Source organism: Myxocyprinus asiaticus, chromosome 3 (genome assembly GCF_019703515.2).
Source record: "Myxocyprinus asiaticus isolate MX2 ecotype Aquarium Trade chromosome 3, UBuf_Myxa_2, whole genome shotgun sequence".
Taxonomy (NCBI): domain Eukaryota; kingdom Metazoa; phylum Chordata; class Actinopteri; order Cypriniformes; family Catostomidae; genus Myxocyprinus; species Myxocyprinus asiaticus.
Genome location: NC_059346.1, coordinates 42933159 through 42945612, shown reverse-complemented (window position 1 = coordinate 42945612; position 12454 = coordinate 42933159). Strand labels below are relative to the sequence as shown.

Genomic DNA, 12454 nt, shown 5'->3' with positions numbered 1-12454 from the left:
CACTCCACTAGTTGACAGTTCGTCTAATAGCCTCCACTTGTTCTTCTCCCTTCTCTCATCTCCTAAATGGGGCTATTCATGCAGTACAAGACACGGTTGTGGAGCTAGCCCAGAGCCGGGCGGACTTCAATGTGATAGGAACAGTGTATAGAAGTGCCAGAGACTGTTACCCTACTTGCTCTTCAGGCTTGACCTGTGAGAGAAAACTGATGCAAACCCTACTGTGAAGATAGATAGCTTCGATATTAAATTACTTTCATGTGCACTGTCTGAATGTTAAAATTGGCCCATGGCAGTGAAACTCAATAATACAAGGGTGTTGATAAAGAACTGCATAATATGCAAGACGTTTCTAATAGACCATTAAATCACACTCAGTACAGGTTCTGTTTAATCTTTGGTTGTGTCTCAACTCATATACTATATATCCTAAATAGCATGCGAGATTAAGAATTGTGTGTTCCAAATCATAGTATATTTCAAATAGTATGTAAAGGTTCTTGCATGTAACTATTTCTAGTAAATTTTTGAACTGTGCATTTGTGCAAGACAAATAGTGAGAAATGCTAGGACACAGTAGAGACTGTTTAGCCCGAGATGGACCACTTGTATTAAAATGAATAAGAGAAATTGGAACACTCAATTTGGAGGTTGTAGAAAAGGAAGTCAGTTAACTCGAGAATGCACGCGCGCATTGTCTGGACCAGCCTGAAAAATAACGTTTTTTAGCATGATCTGTGCTAATGAAGCACAATTTATGATAACATTTTCAGATTTTACTGCTGATTTTAAATATGCTATTTGATCTTAATCTTGACTGACCGTTTTGAAGATTCAGTCTGTCCACCATTCAAGTAGATAGAGCTGATTCCTTGAAGAGGTGTTAGTGAGGCCAGCAAGGGGTTGTCACCCTGCGGTCTGTGTAGGTCCTAATGCCCCAGTATACACTAAACTGTAAAAAAGCACCATCTTTCGAATGAGATGTTAAACCAAGGTCCTGACTCTCTGTGGTCATTACAAATCCCAGGGCACTTCTCGTAAAAGAGTAGGAGTGGAACCCTGGTGTCCTGGCCAAATCTGCCAATTGGCCTATATCCATCATGGCTTCCTAATAATCCCCTATATATGAACTGGCTACATCACTGTACTCTCCTCTCCACTTACAGCTGGTGAGTGGTGGGCATTCTGGCGCACTATGGCTGCCGTCACAACATCCATGTGGATGCTGCACACTGGTGGTGGTTGAGGAGATTCCCGCTATACTGTGAATAAGCGCTTTGAGTGTCTAGAAAAGCCTATATAAATGTAATGAATTATTATTATTATTATTATTGTTATTAAATGCTAACACTTAGGGTGTTTTCAGCATTTCCAAACGGACCACATTTTATTTTATTTTTTAAGTCACACGTGAGCTAACTGTCTTCCTGTGTGCAAGCTGTCTTCTATTTCATGCCTCCTGAATTGTGTTTCTTGTTTTTAATCTGTCAAAAACTTACTGACATCATCAGGCTGTCCTACTTGTGGCAGTTCTGCCGCAAAAACGGAGAGAAGCAATAGAACCATGGCCGGGCCTAAGAAGGGGCTGATTGGAGCATCACCCCCAAGATTTTCCTTGTGCCACCCCAGAAACTTCTGACACCCCCCACCTGGTCCAATGAAGATACAACCACTTGCCCACCCTAAAAATATACATACATTATATCTCCAAAAATCTTGCATCCTCGCACTGGACACACGTCATAAACCGGGCTTGACTGGATTGTGTGGAGTGCTATACAGCATGGCGCAGACCACAAAACCTGAATTTAACCGGTAATTTTTTTTACTTTGAAGCACTGTGGAGAATGTCAAACATCTTATTAGGCCAGACAGACCTGACATTCTAAACAATGCTCACAGGGAAAAGACGGGGAAAAAATACTGCAAAATTACTGCCATTACTGTAGCATTAACAACTTAGTAACACATATGATTTAAAAGAAATGTTATTGATTCAAGGGGAAGAAGTATACTTTGTTTTTATCTTAACAAAGCAGTTTTATTGTAGATAGATTTTTTTTGTAGATTATAGTAGATTGTAGATTCAGTTTGTAGTAGATTTAAATGTGTTTAGGTTTTTTTTCGCTGTCTTAGAGCATAGAAAAAGTATGCAAATTGGGATTCAGCTTAGGCCAAGTTGATGCACAAAACACATGCAGATATTAGCAAATAACCACAACCACAAAAGCGAGTGGAATCAGTAAATATATGGCTCATAATGTATGTAGGCTATTCTTTATGCAGAGGAAGAGCCGAGTCAGCAAGAGTGGTATTTATGCATGAAAAATGAGCCGCAAAATAAGACTGAAAGACCACATCACATCGGGCTTGTTAAGATAGAGAAGCCAGCTGAATTACCTGGCTGACACTTAGTATTTGTCAGGACACATTAAAAGACTTGAAACTCAGTGAGGACACATTAGATATGCACTACTATGAAAAAGAGGCTCAGTTTTGACTTATTACCATGTCTTTGTCACATAGTGAAAAACTAAGAGCAGGCTCAACAGTATTACACCTGTACTTTTTGATTGATGGCCTGAAAAAAGAATAACTTTATTGACACATTTTGATTTTATACCCCTCTTTGCAGGTACACATCCATACTGTATGCCTGAAATTTATAGATGCTACATTGACAATGATAAACTGAGGTAGTTAAAGTATATGCTCTTAACATCATAGGTTGACAGAAACAAAAGTTATTGAGGTGTGTACTAGGTAATTTTGTAGCTTTGCATTCAATAGACCCCCCCACCTAACAAATAAAAAAGACCCGTTTTAAAATTTGCACTTAACGCTTCCCTGTGGCTCGCTTCCTCATTCATCAAGCATATGTGTCCCATTGACAAGCTGCAGACCACTCTCTGAATATCAATATCAGCTAAGACAACGGCGGCGAGTGCCGGGCGAGTAACCTTCAGCTAAATGTCATTCTGTTTAATCCTATTTGAAAATTAAACATTGAAAAAACCTTTAGCATCTTCACTTCCTCCTCCCCTTCCTTGCCTTTCCTCTCTTGTTCATTTTAGCACGTTCCTGACATTTGTAAATATTGTGTTTTCCATGTGTTCTCCATTATTTGTTATTTGTTTGTAGGGCCAAAGTAATGACTGACCACAGATGAGAGACTGAAGCCATTTGACATTTTCCTGTGCTGTTTCCTTTGATTGTTGTACTTGGTTCTGTGCTAACACATATTTTCTGTACAGTCTTGCAATAATGGAGAGAAAGAGAGAGAAAGAGCATAACGTCAACATCTCAGTTGGCACCACCAGTAATGGGTGACTTAGGCCACATCGACACTAATCTGTTTTCATTTGAAAACTAAATTTCAGTGTCCTAATCTCATCGTTTTCCATAGAATGGGGTAAAGGAGAACATTTTCTAAGTGCTTTGTTTTAGGTGGAGGAAAATAGTGTGGATAAGAGGCGTAAATATAGCAAATTCAATACATTTTCAAACAAAAAACGTATTAGTATTTTATTTTTTATTTTTTTAGTTTGGTGAGTTTTGCTTTGTTTTGTTTTGTTTTGTTTTGTTTTGTTTTGTTTTGTTTTGTTTGGGTCACTCCAAAAGTTTGGCACAGCTGAATGTGTGCAGATGACAATTTGAAATAAATGAAGCAATGAGGAATTTAATCTGTTAAATTAGCACTCATAAACACCTTATAGCATAAACACCTTATAGCATAAACACCTTATAACATATTCATGTTGTATAGTTGTGGTGGTGCTTTGTATTTTTTGCAATGCGTAATACACACATGGTGTGTTCATTCTCATAAATGCAACTTAATTTCTTGTATTTGCAACTTTGTTTCTCGTGTTTGCGATATCAGTTTGATTTGCACAAAGCAGGACCATAATCAGTACTTGCTTTTACCTTTTTTGTTTAATTTTCCTTATTTATTTCACCTTATTTATATTCTGTATTGTTTATTTCAGCACTATAAGTACTGTAAACACTTTGGAAATAGTGTATACTGTATGCTAACAATAATGTTAATTAAACTTAGTTAACTCTGACTCTGAAAGAAAGTGAAGGAGGACAGAAACTAAATGTAAAAAATGCACACACACTCATACAAACAGCACACACTCATCTGTGGAGGTGAGCTGTTGTTGTCAGGTTCAGGCTCAGTAGATCTGTTAAGGTGACTCTAACAGGAAGAAAGAGACACCGCTCTGATAGGAAACATGCCCGAAAGGCCCCCATGCATCAAAAGCACATATTTGCATAAACAAATCCTCCCCATATAGACTGTAATTACCACAGTGCCACTACCATCCATAGAAGAGAAAAGAGCTTGTCTGAAAGGGACAGATTCACAATGACTGAGGTGGAGGCTCAATCAATGCCGCCATATTAAGGTCCTTCTTTATGTGTGTAGATCAAGACCTTTGATATGCTTTTGTACTCCTACAGAACATACTGCTGTGATCAGGGGCGTACTGGGAAGAGAAATCGGCCCTGGATTTTACATAGAAACCAGCCAAAAAGTTATTGAGCGGGGGGGTGGTCGCTGTCCTTTTCTGCATATCACGGCCCCCTTCGGCATATCATGACACTGTTTTGTGGCCCTCTTCAGCCAGTGTGGCCCGTTCGGCATAACACGGCAGCCCGTTTCAGCTTATTGCTGCTCGTTCAGCCCTGTTTCATGGCCGGCCCGGTTCTCCCTATGGCCAGTCCGCCCTGGCTGGATTAGGCTCTATAAATCTAGTTTTCTCTCTTGCCAGATATTCATTCATGAATATTTTGTTTCTTTCACATACCAGCATTTTAAACCATTTTACAACCTAGATGTATAGAATGTTCTGAGAGAGCAGAATCTATGAAGCACCTTATCACAGAGTATTTAAGAAGTACTGTCACTATGTTTAATGATCTGTAAGTCCTTTTACATCAGATAATAAATCTGCTAAATGTTAAAGAAGTAAAACCACGTCTCACCAAATACTGTATTATGGCTGTGCTAATGTTGGGATTTTTATGTGATTTAGCTAGCGAGAGCTTAAAGTACCACAATGTCACCCGTTCTCTGGCCAACAAGAGATTAGAATTTTTCTTTGTTTATATATATATATATATGTATTTATACACTACCGGTCAAAAGTTTTGAAACACTTACTCATTCTTTATTATAATTTTTTTTCTTCACATTTTTGAATAATAGTAAAGTCATCAAAACTATGGAATAAAATAAATGGAACTATGGGAATTATGTTGTGACTAAACAAAATCCAAAATAAATCAAAACTGTGTTATATTTTAGCATCTTCAAAGTAGTCACTCTTTGCCTAGAATTTGCAGACATGTACTCTTGACATTTTCTCAAACAACTTCTTGAGGTATCACCCTGGGATGCTTTTTAAACAGTGTTGATGGGCACTTATTGGCTGCTTTTCTTTATTATTTGGTCCAAGTCATCAATTTCAAAAACTTTTTTGTATTTATTTTTATTAAATTTTAGTTTTATAATGAAATAAATGTATATAGTGGCACAATTATATTTTTGTCTACAAAACAAATTTCAAACATTTAAGCATGCGCCTTCAGATCAAAAGATTTTTAAGATCATGAGAAACATTTCAGTCAAGTGTTTCAAAAGTTTTGACCGGTAGTGTATTTATATATTGTATACTGTCCTTTTGACTAACTTGATGGGCAAATCTGTATAAATAAATACACGTCTCTATAACCAAGTGAACAGTTCACTTTGTGTGTTTGATCGAGTCCAGAATGGTGTTGGTAATGCATGTTTCTCTACTTGATCCACCTGTTCCTCCTTTAACAGCATTGTGTTTGAAAAAACTAGTAAATTCTTTTTATTTATATTTTAATGAACATGAAACATGTTCCAGTCAACATGAAGTGGCATTCACACAACCAATCTGGATTCCTTAATGTAATGTACTGTTTAGAAAAGCAGATCATCAAAAACATTTATGATTAGAATTTGATTTTATCCATCAGCAATTGATTGGATTGTGAAAAGTGGGTGTTACGTTCCAGAATGGAGTCAGACCTGAATGATTTGCTAAAACAACACCTAAATAGCTACAGTATTTGGCTATTGGTTAACCTAGGCTGTGTTCCCAAGGTGACTTCATCTACAAACAAAAGTTGTGTCAGAGGCTAAGTTACATGATAATGAAAAATTATAAAGAAAATGTTTTTTTCTTCTTTGGAATAATATGTTCTAATGAATAATGCACAATAAGACCAGGAACATGTGTAATATTAAGAAAGTAAATAGGGACAAGTTTGATTTCATGTTGATTTTGAAGAAGATCTGTGTGTAACCGGTAGAGTTAAATGAGTTGAGCTAACACATTTTTATTTCTCTGTGTTATCTGTGTGGGTTAATTGCAGATGGGAGATGCAAGATGCTGCAGCACTAGAGGACGAAGAGAACATTTTCGTGGATCATTTAAAGAAGATTTACTTCAACAAGTAATGAAACATAGCAGAAAGCCCCAAATTCTGTTTAAAGTTTATGCAGTGTCATTGCATTGACATGTTGTGGTTCTGGTTCTTTGCAGAAGAAGAATAATCACAAAATAAGAAGACAAAAAAAAAAAAATAAAATAAAAAAAAAAATGGCATATTACAAATAACAAGAAAAGGCTTCAGTGTTCATCCACTCAATATTTGACATGTGCTCAGCTGAAAATTATAGTCCATTGTATCAGTTATCATTCCAGTGACAATATGACAGCCATTGTAAAAATGTACTTTCTCTGTGATTTGTTTATATATTAAAAAAACAAAAAAAACATGCATGTCAGCACTTATAAAATGAATAATAATAATAATAATAATAATAATAATAATAATAATAATAATAAGAAGAAGAAGAAGAAGAAGAAGAAGAAGAAGAAGAAAAATAAAAATAAATTATTTATTATTCTTTTTTACGTCTACATACTAAATGAGTACATTCATGGTCTACAGTTCATTTACATTGATTTATATTTCATATAGATTTATTTATTCACAGATTTAGGGTATAGGATACAACGGGGCTAAAGGCCCCCTGAGGTAAAAGACATTTTATACTATTTTCTCCCAAAACACTAAATAGCAACACAGACTACCACAGCACTTTCCTTAACACCTGTTTGTCACTATACACTGCAAAATATTCCTGATCCATGAGATCATTGCGTGTGGTGTCTAAAGATTGATTTGTAGATCATTTGAACTACTATTTAATATATATATATATAATATAAATATATAATATATATTACGCCTTCAGATCAAAAGATTTATATATTTATATATATTTAGTTGCTTTCGCGTCTGAGACCGTCAATCCGTGCATCTTATCACATGGCTTGTTGAGCGCATTACCTTGGAGACATAGTACGTGTGGAGGCTTCACGCTATTCTCTGTGGCATCAACGCACAACTCACCACGCACCTCACCGAAAGCGAGAACCACATTATAGCGACCACGAGGAGGTTAACCCAACGTGACTCTATCCTCCCTAGCAACTGGGACAATTTGGTTGCTTAGGAGACCTGGCTGGAGTCACTCAGCACGCCCTGGATTTGACTCCAAGTGTGGTAGTCAGCATCTTTACTCGCTGAGCTACTCAGGCCCCCCACAATGGATATTTGTTGATAGAAGATTTTAGATGTTATGAAATGTCAAATGTGATTGAAATGAACAGGAAATGGTTAACTCTTTCTTATAATGTGTTACTCAAAAATGCATTTTGCTGTTTCAAAAATATTTGCATTATTTGACATGTTGCACCATAACTATCTGCCCTATATCTAAATGATATCACTATAACCCCCTGGGGGACTTTTGTTTGGGGTAAAATCCCCTCACCAACTTTAATAAAATAAAATAAAAAAATTAATAATAAAATTATAAAATAATAAAACAATAAAAACTGTTATTATTTATTTTCACACATAAATTAAGTTGGTCCATCAATATTCAATATAAATAAATAAATAATAATAATAATAATAAAAAGCCCTACTACAGAGCCGTTTTCCTTCATGATTTCTGACTTTTAATATTCAAAGTCAAAGATATCAAAAATATTATCAGCTAAAGCTTTTTACAGTTTTGAATTATTGCAATTAATAATGCTGTAGTTCTATCATTCCACACTAATTCTTTTAAGACAGACTTCTTTTCAGACACGTCAAATGCATTGAAACACAGCGACAGAACCTCTGAGAAAAGAGGCGCCATCTTTTTCAATCCCGCCAATCAGCTGGAACTTGAGCACAACGCTTCCGTTTCCGAGGAGACGGACGCGTTTCTTCCTGTTTGGGTGAAGACGGAAGCAAAGGATGTGTGAAACATCACATGTGCTTGTTGTTATGGTACGTGAGCGGGGCGACATGCATGCGTCAATACTTTTACCTCTCCCACTGTCTTTATTTAGCTCTGTACTGGGATTATCAATATCTTTAAAATCGCCGCTTAAAATCTGTGTGCTTTGTGAATATGTTATCCCATGTGTTTGATGTATAATTGCTTATAAAGATTGGCTGGAGTTCATGCAGTGGTTCTACTGTATGTTTACATGCTCCGAGCATTTCGGAAACAGCAGACTGTCACTAGGTCTGTATGCAAACACTGAGATTTGGGTGCATGGGAGGTCGCTCACTTTCGTACGCTGCTTTGTATACCTACATCAACCTGTTAGCTAAATGGCTAGGTACCTAAAGCATAAAGACAATTGTCCCTATAAACACTGTCTGATCATAATGCGAGGTAACAGATGCAGTGTTGGAAATCATTATTTTACATTTGACTGCTTACAAATAGAATTCAAAATGTAAGTCATTACAGTGGCAATAGTCTTGCTCTAAAAACCTACATAGTTTTGATTTTTAAAAATCCCGTATACTGTTTTTATTGTTATTACTATTATCACTGCTACTAATGCGACTACTGCTGCTGCTCCTACATTTATACACAGTCCGGTAGCAGTAACAACAACATTAATACAAATAACATATTTATGAAATATTTATCATATACTGTGTTACAGAACCAGTGTTAATTGTCTCTAACAGAAATATGTTGAGTGTTAATGCATGAAGGCACTTGTATGTGGGCAGTGAATTGTATATTCGTTGTAGGATATGAGGATTTAGTCAGATAATTTATTTTAAATGCTTTTTTTATAATAATTTGTGGCAACATCTTCTATTTCTTATATTTAATCGATAAAGTTAGACTACAGTTATCATTTGTATGCACTGATTAAAGTAAAAACTGTTGGGAAGAGCCAATTTAACAACATCTGTGGTGTTTTGACGGACAGTCATAGCTTTATATATATTTTTTGTAAACATATTGTTTTTCCTTGTTTAGGGTGCACTGCTGTGATATTTCTGTAGTGGTGTGTCCATGCCGATCGGAGTCAGCATCTTCCTCTTCTGTTCAGTTTGGATAACTATGGCCCAGCTTTTGGCACAAGAAGAAAAAGAAAAAACGACTGCACTAAAAGGTAAAGCCAAATATATGTTGATTATTGATTTGCAGAGTAATTATTTGTTTATTGCTAATTCAACATTTTTCCTTAATCCTTCTTTATTTATTTGTTTTATAGATTTATTGTCCAGGATAGATTTAGACGAGCTGATGAAAAAAGACGAACCTCCACTCAAGTTTCCCGAAACTCTTGACGGATTTGAATATGCTTTTAATGAAAGTAAGACCTTTTGCTTGTCATTTCTCTGAACATTTGTATGCACAGTAAATTATTTTACACTGTAACACTATGAAAAGCATGCCAGCTGGCCCATCAAATGCCACTTTAGCTTGTACTTTAATAAGATTACTTTGTACCTTGTCTGCTGTTATAGCTTTGAATGTATTATAAGTGTGCCTTGGATTCATTGGATATTGACAGCAGGCACTAGGCTGTGATAGTGTCTATTTGAGAGTCTCAGGAGTCTGTGGCAGCTGAATGGACAAGTTGTGCATGCTATGGGCTGTCAGTGGCTTACTCAGCCTTGTGCTCGGCTTGACGGCTAGATTTGCATAACCTTGCTGCTCCCTCTCTAAAATGCCTCCTGTTAGCATCTTGAATACCTTATATCAGTCTCTCAGTAAAGATTATCACTTTTATTCAATTTTATAAGAAAAGTGTCACTTTGTCACTTTTTTCCAACCTGCTGAGATGAATTTAAAACAGCCGTAAAGCCAGAGTTTAGTCTTAACTTTTGAAGCGAAGTTTTGTTTATTTAATTAGCCTGCTTATTTAAAGATTTTCCCCACCTCTGGGATACAAAAGGATACTACTGAAAGTGCTTCTATTTTGCACTCTTTTATAATAGCATAACAATTTGAGTAAAAGGTTACATGCATTTCAGAATTTCTTAGTATTTGTAATGTTCGATTTGGCTGTAATGACAGCATGCACTATAGCTGGCATGGACTCCAGAAGTTGTTTGAAATTGTGCAAAACCTTATTATTTATGTTATTCCAGCCTGATTTTTGAATGTTCCACAAAGCATCTTGTGTGCTTCAATGGACAAAAGGAAATATGACCTTTTGTACAAAAGTTGTCATGGTCAATGTCACACATTTGCTTCTTTGATTAGTGACCTAGTGGATTTGGCACATGCAAATAAGCAAATTTCAGACACATACCATGTTAGCTTCTTTTTGCTGACAGTCAGATTGCTTTGCTTTCATTGAAGCACACAAGATGCTTTTAAATTACAGTAAAAAATAGAAGCATTTTCACTAGTGGACTCTTTTGCACCCTATTGTGTGTGATCTAATGAGACAAAGCCACACTAAATATGCATGCATTTGTAATGAATATCTTCTCCAAATCATGTGGCATGATGACTTCATCACAGATTGCCTTTAGCTTGTTCATTACTAAAATCCAAGGTTATGTATACCTCATTAAGCAAAAAATTGAGAAAGCATGCTAATTATGTCAGGTTAAAGCAGGCAAAAGAAGTTGGGGGGGGTATTCCTCAGAGAGGCTCTGTTATGAATACGAAGGAGCTGAACTTCCACTGCATGTTGGCTTCATTAGATGTCCCTCTTCCTTCAATTAGACACTTCTGCATTTCTCTACAACCCTATGTAATTTTTTTAAGTTACCTTGTTGGTGCCACTGCATGCTACGTCTCTTGCTCCCCTTATACTGTCTGTCGTTTTTTTTCTCTAATATTTTATTAGCCAATTTTCCACTATTGGGCCAGTGCGAGCCAGGGCTATCAACTGGCTAGCCTCGAACCTCGAGCTGCAAGACCAAAATCGATCTGTGTTCCCATCATCTGGCCAATAGCCCAGCAGCATTGCCCTAAAATCTGCCCTTAATACGCAGCTCTGGTGCCAGTGTCACACACCTCACCCATTTCACAGGCAAAATTGAAGCTCAGGCTGAGGTATCATCTTATCTAGTTATCTAGAATATAAAATTTATATAGAATGTAAACATTAGCTAGCTAGCAAGATAAATTAGCGATAACAACTCGCCTATTGTAACTGCCATGATGGCCTGAGTTGTCTCTCCACTAACAGCGGGACGATGTCCCAGCACACCGTCTATGAAAGTTCACCAAAGCATGGAAAATAATTTCTTTGGGCACCTCTTTGTCCATTTTAATGGACTGGTACTGTGCCAGCATTTTTAGACATTGAACCCGCCTCAATCCCAGGCAAGAGACAATGGGAATGCAACTGGCCCTGTCACGTACTAGCACGCCCTCATTTGGACTGATAGTGGAAACGCTGCTATTGTCCTGTCTCAAAGGAGCGGCCATGCTTTTAGTGCACAGTGTTGATGTATTGCCTTTTTGTGTTACATGTTGTTGAACAGCTAATGATGAAAGCGAACAGTGTTAGCCATGTTGGATTTATGCTGGAGCTTTGAGATGAGGTGAATGAAAGTGCTTATGCGATCTTTAGTCCCACTTTATTTTAGGTGTCTTTAACCTGTACTAACGTTAGAATACATACAATACAGTGTATTAATTGTGTAACTATAATGTTGTTATGCAAAATTCTCACAAGATTCGCATTTGCTGCTACTGAGGTTGAGTTGCTGGTAGGTTTAGGGGTAGGGTTAGGGGTAAGGGTTTAGGGTAAGGATTGGGTTAGGGGTACGCTAACAGTTTAACTACAGATGTAATTAAATTCAGGTACTTTAAATGCAAGTACAATGCAACAACACATTGGTACATTGAATAAAATGCTTAAGTTTATAGTAGTTAAAGACACCTAATTGAAAGTGGTTCCCAATCTTATCTTCAAAGCCATTTTTCTTTTTGCGGAGTCGCATGCCAGGGTAATTGCAAAAGTATGATGCCCATAGGCTATTTGGGTTGTGTTTGCTTAGAGTATTTTAGCTTTATGCACTGGCAATCAGAGAGGTCACAATTAGATTTAACACTGGTTTTAAG

At 36.7% G+C, this 12454-nt stretch overlaps 1 protein-coding gene and 1 pseudogene across 4 annotated transcripts in view; both read left to right on the top strand.

Moving 5' to 3' along the window:
* Positions 1 to 6502, top strand: part of LOC127420679 (uncharacterized protein KIAA0825-like) — a 229542-nt pseudogene extending 223040 nt beyond the window's left edge.
* A 1807-nt stretch (positions 6503 to 8309) lies between these two features.
* Positions 8310 to 12454, top strand: part of fam172a (family with sequence similarity 172 member A) — a 259551-nt gene continuing 255406 nt past the window's right edge. The window contains exons 1-3 of one of the 4 annotated variants that reach the window (XM_051656599.1): positions 8310 to 8397; positions 9398 to 9533; positions 9636 to 9737. In XM_051656599.1, the coding sequence (XP_051512559.1) occupies positions 9434 to 9533; positions 9636 to 9737 (202 nt within the window). In that variant the 5' untranslated portion in view covers positions 8310 to 8397; positions 9398 to 9433. Of the gene's footprint in view, positions 8398 to 8432; positions 8639 to 9397; positions 9534 to 9635; positions 9738 to 12454 lie in introns of those variants that run through there. The other 3 variants (XM_051656609.1, XM_051656618.1, XM_051656590.1) reach the window with 3 other exon arrangements.